General features: G+C 53.8%; 1 protein-coding gene and 1 long non-coding RNA gene across 2 annotated transcripts in view; one reads left to right on the forward strand and one right to left on the reverse strand.

Annotated features, from left to right (window-relative positions):
* The window catches only part of LOC122231329, a 35325-nt gene extending 13243 nt beyond the window's left edge, over positions 1 to 22082 (forward strand). The window contains exons 2-3 of the long non-coding RNA XR_006208518.1: positions 7845 to 7952; positions 19995 to 22082. This is a non-coding gene — a long non-coding RNA (uncharacterized LOC122231329). The remainder of the gene's footprint in view (positions 1 to 7844; positions 7953 to 19994) is intronic.
* The window catches only part of LMO1 (LIM domain only 1), a 41630-nt gene continuing 26790 nt past the window's right edge, over positions 7765 to 22604 (reverse strand). Inside the window, exons 3-5 of the mRNA XM_042959082.1 lie at positions 12623 to 12836; positions 9610 to 9735; positions 7765 to 8141 (exon numbers count right to left, since the gene is read on the reverse strand). Of these exons, the coding sequence (XP_042815016.1) occupies positions 8036 to 8141; positions 9610 to 9735; positions 12623 to 12836 (446 nt within the window). The 3' untranslated portion in view covers positions 7765 to 8035. The remainder of the gene's footprint in view (positions 8142 to 9609; positions 9736 to 12622; positions 12837 to 22604) is intronic.

The raw sequence follows: 22604 nt of genomic DNA on the forward strand, positions 1-22604 counted from the left end.
CATGTTCAAGCCTTAGATTTGGGCGGGGACCTTTTTCAGCACTGAGGCCCCAGAGGGGCTGGTGGCCACCACTGAGAGACGGTTTTTCTCCCTACTCGCTAACGATTTCTCGCCATCCAGCTCTCCAGCCTGAGCCTGTCCTGCCTGGTCTCCATCAGGCTCAGCTTTCCTGAACTCACTGGGATGTGTGCCTGGACAGAGAAGAGCCTCAGATGCTTCTACCTCCTCCCTTCCCAGCAACCCAAAAAGGCTTCCGTGAGGAGCCACTGTCTGAGGAGGACAAGGAGCAGGGTCCCTCTTCAGATGGGAAGTACACAGTAATTAGCTTGAACAGGGAGGGAAGAGTAGCCCATTTCATTGCAGGGAAAGAGGATTTTTAAATCATTTAAAGGACGGTGTTGGCTCTAAAATGGCTTGTGGTGGAGCCTCGGAGGGGTTAGTAATTAGCTCTCATGTCTCTAATGAAAGCAGAGGGCCAGGAGGAGGGGTCACTTAATGAATACAGGGATTAGCTTCCAAATAAGCCCTAAGTAAGTAGGCAGGTGCAGGGGAAGGGGTAAAGGACAGGACTGGGTCATCAGGGCCCCAGCCGAGGGGCGGCCAGACCATGGGAACTTGGGAGAAGGGGTCCAGGGTCTCCTGAGGCCCACAGAACCAGTGCCCACCCAACCCTGCTTTGGGCAAAGTTCCCTTCACTCCTTCACTGTGAGAAGCTAGGGGTGGGTGGCAGCCTGATGTCCCCAGGCTAGAAGCAAGGGGCTCTATCGTCAGCCACATTCTGGAAATCCATAGCCCTACATGAAAGCCCAGGGTGAAGTAGGGAAGTATCACAGGGCACACAAAACAACCCTTCTCCCAGGGGCACCTCATGGTGTGTGTTGTTGGCAGCAGACAGGGGCCCCCACACCTCCGTGCCCAGGATGAGAAACCCACCTGCCTCAGCTTCTCTCTCGATCCCCGGAAGCAGGAAGGCCCAATAGGGGCCCTGAGGCTGAGCCTAAGCCTGGAGTACCTCCCCCCTCAGAACAGGCCAGCAGGCTGAAGGCAGTGAGGTCTGGAGAAAGGGAAAGAAGGACTGGTCATGTCAGCCCCATTGTCCCGTGGCCCTCTGGGCATTACCAATTCCTGCTTTTACAACAAATCCTCTTTTCCCCTGGAAAACGGGTCATGCAGAGTCTGCAGAGAAACTACTTTCTTGGTGCATCCTCTGTGGAGGACAGTAACTCCAAGTGTCCAGAATAATCAGGCTAGATTCCCTAGAAACCACAATCCAGCCAACATATCCCAAGTTAGTGGCATCATGGGGCAGGGAGACTGGCGACGGCAGCCAAGAACCCAAGCCCAATTTCTCGGTATCTTAAGGAATAATGTTTCTTATTAACCCAGAAAGTAAAGGGAGAGAAACACTGAGCAGACATCAGGATTGAGCAGCTCTTCCTCTCCTCCACGCACTGTGTGCCCCAGCAGGATCCCTGCGGGAATGAAGGCCTCAGGATGCAGGAGACATGGCTCTGGGCCAGGCTGAGGGCCAGAAGGTCAAATTCCCAACCTAGGCTGGCTTCAGTGTGCCCCTGTCCATCACTCTGGGCCTCAGTTTCCCCAAAGCAAGCCCATTAGATAAGATGGTCTCTAAAGGTGGGCAAGAAAAGATCATTCTTTCCCATTCTGTCTAAAGCAGGCCTCTCTCCGGCCACTCCACACTATCTTCAGCTCATTACTGACCTGTTTATTTATTGCCTATCTCCCCCACTAGACTATAAACCCCACATGGAGAAGGACCCTGTCTGCCTTCTCCACTGGGATTTCCATTCCCCAGCACCTGCCGCCATGGCTGGCACATAGCAGGCTGGCTTCCTGACTAACTGAATGCTGGTGCACTGGGGCCTGCCTCGCCGATAAAACCCCGGCCCAGGGATTGGTGGAACTGCCCATGTCAGATCGCTGCTCCAGCCTGCACTGCCTCTGATGACATCATCTGGAACCGCTCATTCCACCCAGCATTCCGCAGAAGCCAGGCCCAGCAACAGGCTCATTTAGGATGTGCTACGAGGGACAGAAGCGTCCAAGTCACTTACTCTTCCTCCCTCGTCTCTCCCTCTCTTACCCAAGGACCACCTTCTCAGCAGGGGGATGGGCCATAGAGAGAAACAGGGGCAAAGTGGGGGGTCTAGCGGATTATTCATGGGTACCATCTGCCTGTGCGCTCCCAGGTCCTTCCCCATACAAGGGCTGTTTCTAGGTGTCAGTTTCACATGGGAATTACCTGATTGGAATCTGGAGTCAGACCAGGCCTGAGTTCAGATCCAGTCCTATTACTTACTGGAGTAATTACTTTGAGCCTCAGTTTCTTCAGCTGTAAAATGGGGATGATGATGATAATCTCACCTCCCTCACAGAGTTACTGGACACTGTTTTTATTTATGAAAGCCTGCTTCATTTGTCTGCCTGGCTGTTTTCCCCCACCAGTCCCAGGGCGCCGTGCCCTTTCCAGGGAGCACGCACTGAGGCCCAGAAGCAGCCCATGGGGTGCGGCAAGAGGCTGCTATGGGGAGCCCAGGCCTCCTGCAAGAGGGCCCCAGGCCTCAGAAGCAGCAGGCCTGATGCGGGTTGTATCAAGTCAATGCTCCGGCAGCAGCTACATGTTCTGGCGTTTACCACGAGCCAGCTGCAGGTGTGAGTAGGTGCCGTGTGACGACTCATCTAATGCTCAGGGCAGTCCTGAGGGTAGGTGCTATCTGCACCCTTCTTGGAAAGATGAAGAAACTCCTCACCTGTAAGATGAGAGTGAAGCAAGCAGCTCAAGGCCATGCAGCTGCCAGGCAGAGGAGCTATGGTCTGAACCCGCCTAATCTGGCTGCTGGGCCACATGCCACCACTGTGCCACACTGTCCTTTGCCGCCACAGCCGTCCTCACTCCACCCGTCCCCTGTAGATTCTTCCCAGACCTGTTGCCCATTCCCTCTGCTCTCCTACCTTGTCTCATCTCTTCCCATCTGTTTCTCTCTCTCTCTCTCAATCTCCCCTCTTTCCTTCCTTCCCCCCTCTCTTACTCTCTCCCATCTTTCCCTCTCTGTTCCTCTACCTCAGGTAACTGTGCCACCTCAGATAGGGAGGGGGGCAGAAGTAGGGGGCCCTGGGTCACTCTGAAGAGCCCTGAGACCCCCGTGGGGAGAGCCCCATATTACCCAAGTGCAGCAGGGAGACTTGTTACAACAAGAGGTGTGGCCTGGGAACTGCCTCTATCCCTTAGCACCGCCAGACTCCGAAAGACAGAACTGCACTTGCCAGAACCGTAGGAAACCACAGGTCCCAGTGGGGTTCCCCACTCTCACAGAGCAGACTCAGGAGGTAAGAGTGTAAATCAAGCCCCAGGCAGGAGTCCCTGGACCAGTTCCTCTCCGGACTCTAGTTGTGTCCCCAGATAAGGCAGGGGACCGAAGGAATAGAGACCCCAATCCTGTGCCACCGGCAGCCAAAGGGCTCCTGAGCCCCTCAGGGGCTCACGCTTTTCCTGCAGAGGCCACAAGGTCTGCAAAACCCAATGCCAAGGGGATAGTCTGGAGAGTGGGCTGTTGGATTGGGCTCAGAGCATGTAAGCTCAGAGAAGAGGGGCCCAGGCAGCACCCACTGGAAACCTTGGGTAGGTGTGCAGCCTGGGGCTCTGGAGGGGAAGAAACTGGTGTTTGGAGGAAGCCAGCAGTACAGAAGATTTTCACCACATTTCATAAAGGGGAAGGACGGTGCCCTAGAATAAAAACCACTTTGGAGAGTCCAAAATATTTGAATCCAAGTCTGTTTCCTTCACTGGAAATAGGCTTTACAAGCTAATCTCTCTCTGAGCTGCAGGTTTCCTTTTTCCTTTAAACCTGCCCTCGACGCCACCTGGCCCCCCCCCCCACCACTCTTTCTCTTCCTGCTATGGAAGTTCCATAGTAAAGTGTCTTTTGCCTCTGCCCTGTGCCCTGATGGATGTCCTGAGCAGCAACTGCGTTCCCCTTCCCCTGGGTCTGGCCCTGCCACTGGAGAGGGAGGGTCCTCAGACAAGCCCCAGCAAGGGAGGTCCCTTGCTCCATGAAGTAAGCAGAGGTAGTGAAAAGGAGAAAGCACAGGGCGGAAGTGTGACGTGAAACTTATGCGAGCACTGGGCCCAGACCAGAGGGGAGAGGTGCTGAGTGCTGGAGACCACGGGGGCCTCAGGGAGAGTATGCAGGAGCGCAGAGGTGCTGCTAAGTTGGGGGGTAATTGCTGGGTGACAAATATGGCACCGATAAGGAGGGAGCTCAAGAACAATCTACTCTGTAGGTTCCAAGAGTCTGAGAGATCTGGGATACCCTTCAACCTCATGTCTAGGGGGCAAGAGACTCCCACGCTTGTTGAGACAAGGCAGTATGAAAGTCTGCCCCAGGGGCAGGGATGAGGTCTGTTCATAAGATTCTGATTAATTAGCACTCTTTAGCTGTGTGTGTGTGTGAGAGAGAGATCTGATTGTCTTCTCATGATCAACCAGGCTTGACCAATTATTTTTCTGGACAACTGATCTTCGTATCAGCCCATCTTTAGTTGTTGAGTTTTAGGCAAAATCATAGTTGTAGAGGTAATGTAGAGTTGCAGCACAAAGCATCTTTCCTGAATCTACCCTCACTTGGTGGCAGCATCCCTAGATGGGTGGTGCTGGGAAGCACTCTGTGCCAGATGTAGTTAGTCTGGCTGTGACGATCACGGACAGCTTTAAGGGAGACAGCAATTGTCTTCACGCAGAGATGAGACTTCCTAGGCAGGAATTTCATGTGGGTTCTGCCCTGGATCCTGTGTATCTCAGGATGTGGCGCACAGTTTCTGGGACCAGGCCCAGAAGAGAGGACCCAGGTGAGATTTCATGATTGGCCATGCAGCAGTGTCAAGATTGGAATCAAACTTCTTTCCACACGCAGACTATGTGGTCCAGCTTCAGGCCAAGGAGTAGGGGCATAAGCAAGTACCATACTCCATGGGTACCAGTCCCCTTGTTAGGGTATCTCTGACACTGGCCACCAAGAAACACAGGGAGGGAAGACAGGGTCCCATGGGCTGGTTGGAGGAAGAGGGGACCGCTCAGCTACAGTACCATGCCCGTCCACGTTGCCACCGCCCACATGGCCCAGGCTGAGGCTCGAGCTGCTGCAGCCTCTAACTCTTCATGTTCAGTATTTCCTGTCTCTCCCTTTCCCTAATCTTCAATAGTTCTGCAGTCCCAAGGAGAACCAGGTCAGAGCCATGCATGCCCTATACTTAACTAAGTTTCTCCTGTGCCCCTGTGGCCGGGGACTTCCTAGGTCAGGCTTTTCTTGGGAGCCCGTGTGACATTCATCAGGTACATAATCCCTGGCCCCAAGTAGTCACTATGGCCTTGCCCTGGTTGCCCTGCTACAGGGAGAGCCTGGTTTCCTCTCTGTTCCCTCTGTCCTCCTATTGGTTTGACACCTGCCACAGCCAAGGCCTGTGTGGCCTCTTTTTGGGGGCAACTGCGGACTGCTACGGGATTTCCTGGGTGAAAGTCTCTTGCTCAGCACCTCATGACGTCCAGGATGATGACCCCAGCTCATGCAGGCCCGGTACTTCACGGTGTAGATCTCAGCCTCGTGGCTACCCTGGGAAATAGATCGTCCCCATTTCCCGGATGAGGACAATGACACAGCAATAAGTGGGGCCATGGTGCTGGATCTGGCATGTTCCATGGCATGTTGAACTGAGGAGTCCCCTGGTAAGGTCTGCAGTGGGCAGAGCAGGGCCGGGGGCCTCCTAGAAGGCCACCTCTGCTCTCAGGAGCTTTCAAAGGCTGGCTGCCTGATGTCGAGTCTATCTCATTGTGAGTGAATTAATTGTTGTGCAACCTAGAGCGGTGAGACGAGTTAATTACATAATTACTGCAAAACGACATGCTATTTCATGGCTGCAATATGGGGACTCTGTTGGAAACAATTGTAATTGCCCAGAAACTGCATTCGAGTGGCTCCGTTATCTCTCGATAACCATGTAATTAACTTGTGTTACAACTTCATCTGCAGTAAACTCTGAAGTTAGGAGTTGGGGCCCTTGGGGTGGGGGCACAGCCATCCTTGATAGAAGGGCCCAGGGAGGGGCTGGTGCTGGGGTCTCTGCTAACATCCAGGAAAATGATTTGCTTTTCCAAGCTGAGTGAGAAAATCCCTCATGACAGACTCCAGCCCTCAAACTCATGCACTCAAACCCATTCACTGTCTCATACGGCCATGTACAACCACACACCTCCCCAGTCTCAGTCACACCAGACACGTCACACAAAAATTCCTACTGCAGCCAGGCTGACTGGCTCTCTGCTCCTCCCCTCTGTCATACAGCTCTGTCACAGAAGGTGGTTGTCCCAAAGTTGAGGACCCCTACCTACCCCAATATCCATGGTCCTAGCCATCCCTTCCCATGGACTGGGCCACTGGCCACAAAACCACAAGGTGGAGAGGTAGCCTCTTCCAAGTGCCCAAAGGGCCCAGCCACCACCCCCAACTTCACTCAAAGTGGAGGAGCAGGCCTGGGGCAGGGTGAGGTGAGGTTCCCAGCCCAGGAGGGGGTGAGGCTTGAGGCAGTGGGCAGGCTCCATCAGCCCCGGGCTCTCGTCTGAGGCCAGGGTGAAAACCGTCCCTGGAGAAGGAAGAGCAAATGACTGCTAGTGGGAGGAGTCTGTCCATACCGCCTTCCCTGTGTCGGCTTTGGATCCACGGAGTCCCTATTTTTAATACCGCTCAGTGACACGTTCGCAGTCTCAGGCTCTGTGCTTGGTGCTGGGGCTGCGGCCAAGAGTGAGACAGCGTCCCTGCTGCCCTGGGCAGGCCTGGTCCAGCCGGTGAATGCAAACCGCCCTGGGTGTCTGCCTGGCTGGCTGTCCCTGCCTATTTCTGCCTCCACCCCCACTGCTGGTGGGTCCGTGTCTCCTCCCTGCCAGCACACGTATCTGTCTGACTGTGGGTGTTCACTGGATGGCCTGTCTCAGACTCTCCGGAGTTTTCAGAGGTGGCCCTTGTCCGCTGATGGGAGCTGGCCTGTTCTGGGTCTCCCTGCGGTGCTCGTCCTCACTGTGATGTGCTCCATTTCTTTTCCTGGCTTTCTCCCTCCTCCTCAAGGGCAGAGACTGTGTCCGATCCATGATTCATCCGCATGTCTGGTGCTTGCAGCATGGGGCTGAGACAGAGTGGATTAAGGTTTGCTGAATGAATAAATGAAAGCCTCTAGCCTGTGTGGGCTGAATACAGGCAAGCAGGATTGTTCTCGCTCACCCAGAAGAGCAGAAAGGCGGGCCCCAGGTCAGGCCCAAGCTGCAGGGAGGAGACAGCAAACGCTGTCCATCACCCTGAAAGGGAAGAGGGCTTTAAGAATGGTATTCCCATGGTAGGGGGCTCAGGATTTGGGGTCCTGCTGTGGGGGAGGTCAGGGCTGGGTTCCTGGCTGGGGGTCTCAGTGGAGGGATATAACACAGGAACCCAGGGAAGGGAGGGTTTCATCATGCCTCTCCGTATCTTGGGAGCCAGGGTATATGCTCTGCCAGGGGAGAGCCCACCCCTGGCTGTGGGATACTTGGAGTTGTCCCCTTCCCTCCACCTTCTACCCAGCAACAGCACATGCTGGAGCCCCATGCCCTGCTCCACACCCCGCTCTGGAAGGGTCAAAGGGAGGGCCCTGTTCTGCTCCCAGGCAGAGGGGAGGGACCCTAGGTCTGTGTTAGTCATGTGATCAACGCACAGTAACCTCCCCGGAAACATTCATAAGTTTAATCCACGCCAGTAATAAAATCGCATTACATTTCTCATAAAATAAATGTTCCCATTTATATACAGAAGACAGACTGTACAGGCCCAGCCTGGCCCCAGGAGGGGTCACACACAGACGGGCGGCGGAGGAAGGGCCGTCCCTCCCATCGAGGACGGAGGAGTTCTAATCGGCAGGTGAGTGGCTGGCCGGCCAGGCGGGTGGACAGACGGGCAGACAGGCAGACGGACAGACGGGCCTGGAGGCCAGGCGCCGGGCATTACTGAACCTGGGATTCAAAGGTGCCATTGAGCTGTCCCTCCTCATAGTCCATCTGACACAAGATCATGTTGTTCTTCAGGAAGAACTTGTCTCCCACACAAAATCTGGAAAATCCAAGCAGGAGAAAGAGGCCATGGAGGGGTCCCAGTGGATGGTGGAGGCTCCAGACAGGCCCAGCCCAGCCCAGGAGGTGGACATGTGAGAACTGAGGTCCTGGAGAGTTTGCTCCTTGAATTTTCCAGAAGGGACCCCCAAAAGTCTCATAGCAAAGCTGGTCAATCACCCTGGGTCAGCCTAGTCCTTAGCCAGGCCCTGCAGTCTGGGGTGTAGGACAGACAGACAAGTCTGGGCCACAGTCAGGTCTCCATGGAGGGGTGGGGTCGGTGGGAAGGTAAAGGAATAGCCTACCCCAGTCCCAGAGAGGGAGAAAGAGAGAGAAGGACAAAGAGACAGAAAAAGACCAAGAAAGGAGAGAGGTAGAAGTAGGGAAGGAGGAAGGGGTAATATGGTTGATTTTTCCATCCCTCTGTTCCCTTCCCCAACTTAAGAGGATGACTCAGTGAAGGGTACTCTTGAACAGAATCTGTAGGTTTCCTGGAGGAGCATCCTTCCAGGAGGAGGTGGCTCTGTCCACCATCTTCCCTCCCACCTAAAGAAGGCCTTGCTTTGCTGCCCCCACCCCCTGGCCCTCCTCAAGTACTGGAGGATTTAGCCCTTCCCCAAAGATGTCCCCCAGGTGGCTAGGCCTTTAGTGGGACCCAGGGTCATAGGCCCAGTCCCAGCAGATTCCAATCCAACCACCAGGTGGCACTGCAACTTCACCGAGGCCTTGGTAACAGAGGGTCTGGCCAAGTCCCCAGCTATCCCCTCAGCGTTCCCTCTGGACCTCATCCTCTGGGAACACTTGTATTAGCTCCTTCCTGACATGGGCTCCAGAGGGTTCTGGCTCCTTAGGTCCCTGGGGCCTCCCACAGGGCTGGGACACTGTGTAGGGGCCAAAGACCAGAAAGGAGGCAGACTGGAACCAGAATCACAAGAGTGAGTAGCCATTCCCATAATGGATTTCACCTGCCGGGTCTGGGAACACCTTCTCACTGAAATGTACATGCATGCACATACATATGGCAGATACACAAGGGCACAGGGCATGCATTCAGAACCCTTGTACGTGCACATTCAATATGTGTGCACGTGCATACTCCATCATGCACACGCCTGCTCACAGAGCACACACGCATACCTACCTTGTACAGGGACATTTACAAATACATACACGTCCATGGCACAGCGTGCACACACAGTACGCTGACGCAAGACCCGTTATATTCATACAGATCTGTGCCCTACAAATATGCACACACGGTGCTGGAGGACACACACTTGGCTCCAGGGCTCAGGCACACACAAAACACACGCATGCACGTGCATGCTCAGGACAGCACGGACGTACCACCAGATGCACAGCAGGACCCACATTTGCATGTACATGTCCACAGCACTCCTGGTCTGTGCCAGCAGGCATCGGCTGGGGTCTGGTGAGAATGTGGGGTCTGCTACCCGTTCAGCACTCACCTCTGGTTGCAGAGCTGGCAGGCGAAGCAGTCGAGGTGATATACGTTGTCCCGGGCCCGCATCACCATCTCGAAGGCTGGGATCAGCTTGCTGCAGGCGGCGCAGTTTCCTGTGGTGCCAAAAAGCCTGCCAAGGGAAAGGTGCAGAGGGTTCAGGGGGCTGGGGGACAGGGGAGCTGCCTCTGCCCAGGGCCCCGCTGGTCCCTACTCCTGTGGGCTTAGCAGGTGGGCCTAGGCAAGAGGAAAGGAGCACAGACAGCAGCATCTAGATTCTGCTAAGAGATCAGGCTTTGGAGAAATTGGCACAGCGATCCAGGGAGGGGAGCGTAGGGACTCCAGGGGTTGGATGACATCGCCCATCCCCGGGCTGGGCTGGCAAAGCCCCCTCCCTGGCTCCCACCGGGGTTCAGCTAGCACCCAGGGCCACTGGAAGAACAGTGGGCTGGGCCCTGAGCGAAGACTCCAGATTCACACAAGCGGGAATTCAGAGGCAGTCTGCCTGCCCTCAGGCAAGTCATGAGTCTCCGAGCCTCACTTATTTCAACTGTAAAACAGGGACACTGAAATACATCCTTTGCAGGCTTGTTGTGAGAACTTCTATAAACTCTCGGTCATGGATCATTTAGTGAACACCTATAACAGTGTGTGTTTACCATGTGCCATGCACTGTTCTGAGGGCTTTACAAGATAAACTCACTTATTTTTTTTTTTTTTTAAGAGAGAGAGCGCATGTAAGTGGGCGGAGGGGCAGAGGGAGAGAATCTTAAGCAAGCTTCACACCCAGCGTGGAGCCCTAGGCGGGTCTCGAACCCCAAGATCATGAACTGAGCTGAAATCAAGAGTAGGATGGACGCTTAATCAACTGAACCACTGCGGTGCTCCCCAAGATCAACTCACTTAATCGTGACAACAACCCTGTGGGGTGGTCTTTTTCTGCTACCAACTCACTGGGTGATCTGCCTAAAGCCCTTTTTCCTTTTCCTGGATCTCAGTTTATCCTTCTTCAAAATGGGGATGCTGGGCTAGGTGATCCTGTTCCAAGTCTAAAATAGGACTGATTCCCAAAGAGAGTTCCCAGGACACCTGGAATGATGCTTCTTTCACGCAGGCGCCCCTCCTCTTAGCTGCTGGTTGCAGAGTGCAAGGGGCGGGGTGCACACTTTCTCCCCAGTGCAGGCCAATCTTTGGCCGGGTGTTCCAATTGCTTGAGCCAGCCAGGCTCTTCCTTGCTCCTTTTCTGCACACTGGCTGAGCAAGCCCTGAGTGAGGCAAGGGGGCTGAGAGGCAGGCAGGAGACCCTCTAATCCCTGATTTGTCCAGCTCAAGCTCAGGCGCCTGCAGATGAGCTTGGCTCCATTATTCATCAGCCTGAGCTGCCTGGTGGCTCAGATTAAGGCAGACAAAGGCTGGGCCACAACATCTGCCTGCCAAGGCGGGGGCTTCACTGCCCCCAGTCCAACGAGCAGTGGCTACAGAGGTGGCAGGTCCTGGACAGCCATTATCTGGGGCTGAGCAGCCCCAGGAAGTCTGCCCCCACCCCAGCCCACTGACCTACCTGGCCCCAAAGTCATTCCCTGGCCTCTGTCAGAGCCCAGAAAAAAACACTTTCAGGCTCCAGTAGCTGGCAGAGCACAGAATGCTTATGGGTGCTTTGGCTCTGTTGACAAACCCATCCTTCACTGCGGTCCCCTCTCTCTAGATCCTCTCGTACTCATCAGTTGGTGTGACACCTCTCCTCAACCTGGGAGGTTCAGCCCCCCAAGGATGCCTGAAACCTTCAGACTTGGAGGCCCCTTCCAGGTCATCAAGGGGGAAGTCCCCAGAAAGAACTTTTCTTAACTCCTCCTTCTGGCCTCAGCCCTTTCCTCTAGCCCAGTGAGGAGCACTGGGTCACTGATCTTGGATTACTGCTATACCTTAAAAACTAATGAAGGCAGGGGCCCCTGGGTGGCTCAGTCGGTTGAACATCTGACTTCGGCTCAGGTCATGATCTTGCAGCTTGTGAGTTGGAGCCCTGCGTCAGGCTCTGTGCTGACAGCTCAGAGCCTGGAGCCTGCTTTGGATTCTGTGTCTCTCTGACTCTCTACCCCTCTCCCGCTCATGCTCTTTTTCTGTCTCAAAACTAAATAAACATTTAAAAAAAAAAAAAAAAAAAAAAAACTTCTGAAGGCAGAAGAAAGAGAAGGCGCAGGCAGGTAAACCTTAGGCTCTTCCCCAAAGTAGGAGAGACTGTGTTGATAACCCTGCCCCCGCCCCCATACGGCCCAGATGTGAACAGAGAGAGCCCCACAAAGCCCTTGCCCTGACCTATTAATTAATGCAATGGGCCTTCCTTCCTCACAAGGCCCAGCCACTACCCAGCAGCCTGTGTAGAAGCCAAATGTAGATGCTGGGTCTCAGCCAAGGCCCCCACTTTGTGGCCTCGTTCCAACCTTGCTGATGTCATAAATGGCCTAAGGGAGGGTTAATTGGGGGAGACAGCCCCAGGGAATAGGATCCAGGTTGTGGGGGAGGGTGGGTTAGAACTCCAAGGAATGTGAGCTGAAGCTTTAGTCTTCATACTATTCTAGGAGGGGCAAACCAAGGCTTGGAGAAAGTTAAAAGCCAGAAGGTTCATAGTTCAAACCCAGGACCCAGGGGACTTAGAGCTTCCCTACTTGCTCCAGGAAGCCCTCTGAGGTGTCCCTTCCCAGATTCCAGGGACAGGGTGGGTCAGAAGCACCTGGCAAAGACAGGGGCCAAACCAGACTGGTGCCCTAGGGAAACTTATCTCCAGTGCCCAATGGTTGCAAAGGCTTGCCCACGACCTGTGCTGGGCATGGAGGCCAGGGAGTTAATGTGTGGCTCTGTCTTCAGGGCTCCGTGAGCATCCAGTGGAGCAGGGCTGGGCCAGGACTGTCTGGGACGAGTGCACACAGACAGGGCCTAGGTCAGAAGGTAGGGGCAGAGCCCTGCTGGGTCCTGGGAGATGGGAGCTTTCTGAACAGAGCAGCCAGGGCTGGCAGGAGGCCCACCTCAGATAGTCGCGTCGGCACAGGATGAGGTTGGCCTTGGTGTAGAGGGTGGAGCCCACCTCGCCCAGGCGGCAGTCACAGCAGGCACACTTGAGACAGTCCTCGTGCCAGTACTTGTCCAGTGCCTTCAGCAGGTAGCGGTCCTTGATCTTGCGGTTGCAGCCCGCACAGCCCTTCTGCTTCCCTTTGGGCTGGACGGAGAGCATCGGCACGCCTGTGGATGGACAGATGACAGACAGATGGACATAGGAAGGACCCTGTGGCTCCAGGCCCTGGGACCCATCCCTCTGGGAATAGGGGCCCACTGCTTCTCCTAGGGGTTCCCAGGCATCCTCACTTTCTCCCCAGCAGCCTCCTCCCCTGGCCCTGGGTCCTGTCCTTCCAGCTGTACGGCACAGTCTGTTCCCTGCCCTGAGAAGATCCCTCCAGAAGCTGCAGCGGCAGCTGGGAGCCCCGCATCTGCTGTGCTGCAGGGCACACACATAGCCCCAAGGCCCAGCCCCCCTGAGCTGTGTCTCCCGTCCATCCTGCCACCGCCTCCTGTGTGGTCTGCTCCATAGGAGGCCTGAAACCCTCCTCACGCAGCCACCATCTGACTGGCTCCTTCAGTGGCCCGAAGAACTGAATCTCATAATGGGCTTGGGTCCACTAGAACAGATCTCTCACAGATCTTTTTTGCGACCTCAAGACTTCCTCACATTGTTTGTGCCTTTGACCATTTTAACCTAAAATGTCAGGCGACAGCCTCTTGGTTTATTCATGTAGACCTGTGGCAGTATCAGGAACAAAGTGGGGTGCCCCATGACACTCCCAGTGGTGTGCAGGAGCTCTGGGTCACCCGGCAGATGCCTGCAGCTGGGCCTGGCCTAGTTGGGGCTCTCCTTAGGAAAACTTCTGGCTAGATTCAAACTTTTTACCTGCCCTGGCTTGAGGGAGGGGAGGTTCAGAGTCTCTCAATCCTTCCTCCTCCCACCAGGATAAGAATCTCTGAGCCAAGGTAGGGAGGGTGACAGGCCAGGGTGGGGGGTGGGGGGGGGGGTTGGAGGGAAGCTCCCAGGGCCCATGGGTGCTTCTCAACATACAAGAAAAAACACAAGGGCAGGAATTTCAGCACGGAGCTTCCTGGAAGGAGAGGCAGACCTCCCAGTAGGCAAGTGCATGCACTCATGCACATCCCACATACACAGGCATAGCATGCAGGCATGTGCACAGAGGCACAGCCTCCTACCCTCTGGCCTTGGGGCCACAAGGAGTGACCACAGGGAGAAAAAGTTGAGGAGGAGGTGGGGACCGATGTTGTCCTGAGTCTGGACATGTGTGTAGAGCCCTGAGGCTTGAATGTGGTGAAGATTATGCTCGGAGGGACGTGCAGGGAGTCTCAGAGCCAGGCCCAGGCTGGGGGCAGGTGGGGGTGCCTGTAAGAGTTGCCTGAGAGCCCCTCATGAAGGCAGTGGGGGTGGGGGGTGCCTTCCCTGACATGAGCTCAGGTGGAGGAGTCCACTCTGGAGGGGAACAGCCCACCCCTTCCTGCCTCCTTGGCTCCCCACCAAGCCTCTGGAGTCTACCCCTCTCCTGGCCCCATCCTCTCCAAGCGACCCCAGCACTCTCCAGGGCTCTGGGCTCAGCTCCCACCTCCTGGCATCCCTCCTACCCCACCCCCGGCCCACTGCCCCCTTTCTCTTCCCCCTTCCTGGCACGTGACCCTTCCTCTGACTTCAGAGGAGGACCAGCCTCCAAGGGGCCCCAGTCTCAAAACCCACAGATGTCAGGTCAAAAGGGCCCTCAGAATTCTTCCAGGCATATGTTCTGAGAAATGATGGAGAAACCAAGGCACAGAAGGTCTGAAGGTAAAATCTAGTGTAAGCCACTAATCAAGCTGGCCCTGGGGGGTCCTCCCTGCCTCCTGTGTCTCTCTTGGGGAGGGGACCCACCAGAAGCAGCAGGACAGGTGAGGGCAGGGGAGAGGCAGCTCAGGCTGCCTTCCTCCTTCCTGCAGTCCCCGCAGGGCCTGGCTGTTAGCTGGGAAGCTTGCTGACTAATTTCCTTAATGCAGCTCTAAAGGTTAATTGGTCTGAGAGAGTGATGAGGCCCAGGATGACTACGTCCTCAGGCCTGCCTGTGTCTCCTCTGGCCGGGTCCAGCCTGGTCACAGAGCTCTGAGGAGGCCGTGGAAGCCAGCTGGGGAGCAGGCATCCCCGAGAGCTAAGGGGGCTCTGAAGTGTTTTTTCCAAGGTCTGGCCTACAGGGAGGAATCAGGTGTGGGCAAATGGGGGAGTTGTCAGGAGAGCTGGAGGTAAGGAGGTGTGTGGGTCTCAGGGTGGGGCTATTGTCCCCGGAGCCTGTGGAAGCAGCAGCCAGCCAGCACAGCTGTACCTGTACATGCACACTAACTTGGAAATCTCAGGCCAGGCCCCTAGGATAGCTCCACTAAGGGTGGCTTGCCCCTTGCTCGCCTGGACTGGCAGCAGGCCCAAGCCCCCCAGGGCTCTATGCTTGTGCTGTCAGTAGCAGGGGGTGTGTGAGTAACTGGAAAAGCCACACTCAGGGGATCCACCTGATCCACTAGGTTATACCCCCAAATAAAGAAGGACTCCAGCACTAAAAGTGTCTGTCCTGCTCTATCCTCCCTCTGGCATGGCTTCTGGACAGGCTGGCCTTCCAAGCTCAGGCCCCAGCATGCCTAGCAGGCCCCAGAGCCTGCAGGGCTGTGAGCTGCAGCGCGAGCTGGCAGTTCCATCACCGGCGGGACCCTGAACCTACAGGACCCAGGGAGGCCATAAGGCATGAAGTCACAAGCTGCCCCCAGGTCCCTTGTCCCCTGCCTGTGGTTGGGCTGGGCCTGGCCCTCAGCAGTGCTCTGCAAGGCCTGGGAACCCTGCTCTAGGGTACTGAACTCTGCTTCCTGGGCCCTGGAGAACTCTTAAGAAGCCATACAGATTTGGGGTGCCTGGATGGCTCAGTTGGTTAATCATCTGCCTTCAGCTCAGGTCATGATCTCACGGTTAGCGAGTCTGAGCTCTGTGTTGGGCTCTCTGCTGTCTGCACAGGGCCTGCTTCAGATCCTCTGTCCCCTACTTTCTCTGCCTCTCCTCTTGCCCGTGCGCGCGCGCGCGCACACACACACACACACACACACACACACACACACTCTCTCTCTCTCTCTCTCTCTAAAATAAAAACTTTAAAAAAATTAAAACAAAAAAAGAAACCATACAGCTTCTGCCAGTTTCTGACACCCACTGAGAACAGAACTGCAGGGCCAGCCTGCCTAAGGAGGTCCCAGGGCACAGGGGACCTTGAGCCTTCTTCTGCCTAGAAAGGCTGAAGTCCTGGGAGAAGTCTGACTCACCCCTTCTTTCTTTAGGGAGCATCCATACTGTTTGCTCTCACTGAGTTAGTTCAGGAGACTTAAAAACACTCCTGGAAAGGCAAGGAGGTTTAAAGGGGGCATCTCTGGTCTCCTGCTCCCTAAATGAAGTGAAATGCTCCCCTGAGGGTCAGGGCTCTCCCTCCCTGCCCTGCCTCCCCAGCCCCCACCCAGCCTGCCAGTCAGCCCCGCAGACACCTCTTCCCTCCCTCCCCTGCCTGGCTCTGGGAGCTGAGCCTCGGGCCATGCACTTTCCATTAAGGAGATAGCATCCCTTTGCTGAAGTCCATTTGGGATCCATTTTAGTGTTATCTAAAAATCAAATCTACATGGTAATCCTTTTAATGTACTCCTGACTTTAGGAAAAAAACAGCTTTGCGCTCCTTCAGGAAAGGTTTTAAAGCATTACCCAGTAATTACTACTCACCCATGAAAACACTGATATTTTACAATGGATGATGTTGAGCCTGCCCGCACGTGCGGGCACAAGCTCAGACATACGCGGGGACCCAGCCAAAGAAACCAGTTCACATAGCCTATTTGCTCCTCCTCAATCTCAGGGTGTTGGGGGATGACATCTGAGGGGAGATCGGCCAAACCCCTACCCCGCCTCTACACCAGGCAGGCTGATAGTGGAAGGAGGCAGCCTCCCAGTCTGACTCATCCGGCTGCCAGACACTTACCCTTAGCTCTTTAATCTGAGGACAAGCCAGACAGTCCCAGTGACCAGGAGGGACTGCCAGAGGTCATTTGGCTCTTTCCACACCCACCCGCCAGCCAGGAGAGAAGCCCTCCTCTTCACAGGGACCCCCACAAGTGGTCTGCCAGGTCAGACCCAAGTCCTCGGCAATCCCCACCCACCCACCCCAGGCCACGCTGCCCCTCACCTTCGGCACACGGACCTCTCCAAACTGCCAAGCCCGCTGCTCCCAGTCCCACTGATGCCTCCAGCGTGGACAGCAGGCTGAGCTCCTCCAAAGCCAGTCCTCTGCCCTGGAATGCCCACCCCATCCAGCCCTGGGTCACTCTGAGCTATGTCTTGGGCCCCTGCACCCACCACTGGCAGCTCCACCTGGCATGTGAGGCTCCCTCCCACATCCAGCACATCCTGCTTGGCCCTCTGGATCTGCTCCCTGCGGAATCCTGGAATAGCATCCCTCTCCATCCTGCAAATGGACCTTGTTTGCTTCTGTCCCAGGACCTTCCCTCCATCGCTACTCCCAGAAGAAAGGCCTGGTCCTGCCCATCCCACCGTTGACCAAAACTCAGAGTCAGCACTGGGGCTGAGGCTCAGGGCACTGAGCTTGAACTCTGAGAGCCTACTTTCCAGCCTGAGAACTGTTCCAAGTAGCTGGAGGTTCTGGAGCAAATCCCTCATCTTTCTGACTTGCTGTTGTGAAATGGGAGCCATAAAGGTCTCTTTCCACACAGATGACGGTGAGGACAGAACAGGTCATACATATGAAGCCACAGGAGAGTCTGGCATCCAGCGGGGGACACACCAGAACTGGACAGTATTATTAATATGCATCTCAGGATGTCCTCCCCCTGTTCTGACACTTGTTTCCTTTCTCCTTTAACTTTTTATTATGATGTAATTTCAAACCTTCAGAGAAGTTGCAAAATAGAAAGAATTCCGGTATACCTTTTGTGTAGATTCCCTAAATATGGGCATTTTATCATGTTTGTTTTATCCTTCCCTACAGACCTCCCTATAATATCTATAATATTCTTTCCGAATCATTTGAGAGTTGGCTTCAGACATGAAGCCTTATAATCCTCAATACTTTGATGTGTGTTTCCTAAAAGCAAGGACATTCTCATGCAATACGATTAACAAAACCAGGAAATGATCATTGACATAACACTTCTATTACCAACAGACCTCATTCAGATTTTACCCGTTTCCCCAATAATATATTTTACGGCAAAATAAATTCTGGAGCATGCATTGTATTTACTTGTCCAGTTTAGTTCACTTAAGTCTGGAAGACTTCCTCAGCCTTTCTTTGTGTTTCAAGATACTAGCATTTTTGAAGAACACAGGCCAGTTATTTTATAGAGCATCCTTCAATTTGGGTTTGTCTGATGCCTTTGTGTGACTTTAATTCCTCTGTGCCTCAGTTTTCTTTCTTGTAAAATGAACATGAAAATAGTACCTATTCCATAGAGTTTCCAGGAGGAATAAGGGAGTTGGAGCCTGGGTGGCTCCGTCAGTTAAGGAATAAGGGAGAAAATCTATGTGAAGCTGAGGACTAATTGGACCCGGCAGTCAAAAGTTAGCTCTGATCAGTGTCACCCCATTTGGCACACGGGAAGGGGTGACCTTACTCACAGCTCCATCTCAGGTCCCTCAGATAGCGAAGATCACTCACTTTGAGGCAAATAAACGGATTTGAATGTGCCACCACGGTTAAGATCACACAGGCGCTGGCTAGAGTCCAGCGATACCCAAAGGACAGTCCAGTGGTCACTGCAGAGGTGTGCAGAAGGAAGCAGCCCCGTCTGTCCAACAGGCTACTTTGGTGACCCATCAAGTTGGAGGGGACTGCTGTGGCAGCTCAGGGCGGGCTCCTCTGGGGCCATGGGTGGGTGTGGCCTCAGCATTGCTCATAACCTCTGCATGCGTCTCAGTAGTGCTTCTGAATCTGTGTCCACACAGCACAACACAGCGACCCAGTGCAGTTCCGGGGCTTCTCTTCCTCACCATGGGCCCCACTTCTCCTCCTCTGGGAAGGAAGCTGGGCTTTCCTGGGGCCAAGGGCAACTTGCAGGGAGGTAACGCCTGACGCTGCTGGCAGCGCTCGGCTTCTAAGCGCTTGGCTCACAACCGCCTTATGAGATGGACACCATTATTATTCCCACTTTAACAGCGGGAAAACCGAGGCCCGAGAAAGGTTCCAGCTTGCCCCTGTTAGCATGGGACACACCTGGGATTTGAATCCTGGCAGTCTGTCTTCTGGGCCCAAGTACTGGATTCATCTGCCCTGCTGCCAGGCCATGCACTGCTAACCTCTGAGGAGCTGGCAGACCCAGGAGGGAGGCGTTACAGAGAGGGTGCACAGATGCAGGACACGGCTACCAACATGCACAACGGCACACAAGTACTTGTGCCTGACACATAATCACATACGTGTACGCCGGGGCTGCGAGAGGCGGAACTGGGTCTACTGATTCTCTCCACAAGTTTTATTCCAGAACCCGGCAGTGTTAGCATACAGCAGCTACTCAGGAAGTTTTACGAAAACACACATCACACATCTGAGCACACGCATGATGGGTGTGCACATGTAAATATACACATCCATGCACAAGCAATAACGTGCACATTTACTGCCTTTTAAAAAACATTTCCAGGGGCGCCTGGGTGGCTCAGTCAGTTGAGTGTCCGACTTCAGCTCGGGTCACGATCTCGCGGTCCGTGAGTTCGAGCCCCGCGTCGGGCTCTGGGTTGATGGCTCGGAGCCTGGAGCCTGCTTCTGATTCTGTGTCTCCCTCTCTCTCTGCCCCTCCCCCGTTCATGCTCTGTCTCTCATTGTCTCAAAAATAAATAAATGTTAAAAAAAAATTAAAAAATAAAAAAATAAAAAACATTTCCAAAAAATGGGTCATAGCTCAAAATCAAGCTCTGACATGAGCAAAACCCATGAGTAGGGGGCCTGGTGCTCTGTTCTCAACTCCATCTTCCCAAGGAAATGGAAGAGTGAGAGCCCCCTGGGTTTCGCCCACAGGGACCCACGGGAGTGGTGGTGAAAATCCAGAAAGTCAGTCCCACACTTCTTACACCCACTCCAGCTGCTGGGGGGAGGGGTCTGCAGTCTCTGGGGATCTGGTCCCTGCCACCTGCAAGGTGCCTACGTGGGCCCGCACCTGGGCCTGGAACTGCAGAGTTGGGTCCCACACAGGGCCAGCCAGTGGCCCTTCCGTGGCACCAACCCTGTTTAATGAGGAAATTTGAAAGTGTAATCTAATTCTGCAGAATCTCTTTAAATCTCGTTTTCTCAGAAGTAACTTCATTTCGCACGGACACATCCAGCCTTGTGAGAAGGCCTCCATTTCACACCAGTTTTATCTCCACAATTTCTCGTCTCACTGCACTTCTATCCCAGGGCCTTGCCATGCGGCAGGCGAGGCCTGAACTAATAGCATTTCCTACTCATTTGGAATCAAAAGCCAACGAGAACAACTGTTGAAACGCGTGGCTACAGCACCTAGAGCACGTTCATTACCACCCCTCTGCGCACCCCTTCGCAGGTGGTGCACTCACCATGCGAGATGAGAGAGAGAAGCCGGGCTCCCGTGGCCTCCACCTCCCCACTGGGCCAGGGGAGGGAGGCTGGGGGTGGTGGCCAGCTCACCCCTTTCACTCTGGCACTGCCCCTCAAGGGGGTCAAGAGGAGCTGTGTAGACGCGAAGACTGTGGGCCCTTCAGACAGACGGCCTCAGCTTGAATTCTGGCTCCAACACCTCCCAGCTCTGCCTCGATTTACCTACCTGCTAAATGAGGACTGCCCAGTTTAAAGAATTATTCCGAGGATTAAATGAGATAATGGACATGATTTATAAAAGGATTTGATGCAGTAGCTTAAGAAAATCAGCTATGAAAAGTTATCTACGTCTTATGATCCAACAATTCTCTTCCTAGGTATACACCCAACAGAAATGGCAGTTTATGTCCACCAGAGGGGACGTACAAGGATTTCCAGAGCAGTTTTCTTCGTAACACCCCACAGATGAAAACAACACAAATGGCCATGGACAATAAAACGGATGATCCACTATTGTGCAGTCACGCAATGGAATAATACGCAGCCACGAAAAAGACTGATACACATAACACTGATACACATAACAACTGATCACTGATCACATACACTGATACACATAACAACATGGGTGAATCAGACAGCAGAATGTTGAATGAAAGAAGCCAGAGGCAAAGGTACATACTGTATAATTCTATTTGTATGTAACACCCAAACAGGCAGAACTGATCTGTGGTGAGAAATGTCGGAATGATGGTGTGTATTACGGTGAGGCAGAAGGCGTGAGGAAGCATGGTGAGAAGCTGCAAGTGTCCTAGGTCTTGATCTGGGTGGTGTTTAGAGGGGCACACATAGATGTAAAAACTCATTGCACTGAACATTTGAGACTTCTGCATTTTACTGCATAGATGTTATACCTCCGTTAAAAAAAAAAAAAAAAGAACTAAAATGGAGACCTCTCAGTCAGGACTTTGGACACCTCTTCATAAACTGCCCCCTCCCATTTCCTCAGCACTCACTCCACCTGTTATCTCAGTGAATCCTCATATTAACTCTGAGGTACTAAATGATTACACCCACTCAACGGATGAGGAAGCAGAGGCTTAGGAAGGTTCAAGTCCTTACCCAAGGTCACATAGCTAGAAGGCTGCAGGGCAGGGACTGAAGTCCCCACCTGCCTGACTCCAGAGTTCAGATTCTCATCCAGCCCGTGCCCCATGGCTTCTCTGCACAGCCTGGTTGAGGAAAGCTCACTGGGATAGCATCTGGGTTCTCCCCTGCAGTCTAGATGCCAGAATGATGCCAGGAGGCATGCTTACAGCAGGGCCTAGGTTAAGAAAAACAGGGGAAATGATGGCCCAGGCAGGGCACAGTCTCCATGCTCTTGTGTGTCATAGACCATATCTGCTCACCTGGTGGCCCTGCAGAAGTTATAGCTGCTGTGGAACCTTGAAAGAGCTTCTAGGCAGGGCCAGAAAGGAGACACGGACCAGAAACTAAGGATGAAAAAGGGAGCAGAAGAACTGTGTAGAGGCAGACCTAAGATGTTTGCATTGTAGTCTTGAGAGAGACATAGAAGCCTTGAGATGGCACATGACCTCAGGGGGTTGAGCCAAGCTGTGAGGGGCAGGCTGGGGGCTCTAGCCCAGAGCCTAATTGCTGGGCTGAGCCTCAATCGACAGCCAGGGGCTTGTGTGTGAATGAGGGAAAAGGGGAGGGAGGGAGTCCTAGAAGAGGGGCCAGACTCAGGATAAGAAATTAAAAGGAGGTCCAGGCACCTGGGTGGCTCAGTCGGTTACGCATCCGACTCTTGGTTTCAGCTCAGGTCATGATCTCATAGTTCATGAGTTTGAGCCCCACATCCAACTCCATGCTTCCAGCAGAGCCTGCTTGGGATTCTCTCTCTCCTTTCTCTCTGCCCCTCTCCCTGCTCACATGCTCTCTCTCAAAATAAATAAACATTAAAAAAAAAGAGTTCATAATAAAAAAAGAGAAGAGAAGAGAAGGAAAGGAAAGAAAAGAAAAGAGAATGGAGGTCCAGCAATTCTTGCCTTCTCTAAAGTGTTAAGTCCCTCCAGGTTTCCACAGTCCACCACCGCAGGAAGGCAGAAGGAAAGCACTGCCCAGTGCTGTCCCCATATACCTGCAGCCACTACAGTCACGTTCAACTGCATGATAATAATATCCTTTATTCAATGCCTACTATGTGCCAAGTGCTTTACATGCATTATCTGTCCTCCTCATGATGATCCCTGAGGTCAGAGAAATCACACAACCTGCCTAAGGGTAAGCTTCAGACCCAGGCTGCTGGCCTCATCTCCTCCTGTTCTACGTCCTGGCCAGAGGCAGT

Source organism: Panthera tigris, chromosome D1 (genome assembly GCF_018350195.1).
Source record: "Panthera tigris isolate Pti1 chromosome D1, P.tigris_Pti1_mat1.1, whole genome shotgun sequence".
Lineage (NCBI taxonomy): Eukaryota > Metazoa > Chordata > Mammalia > Carnivora > Felidae > Panthera > Panthera tigris.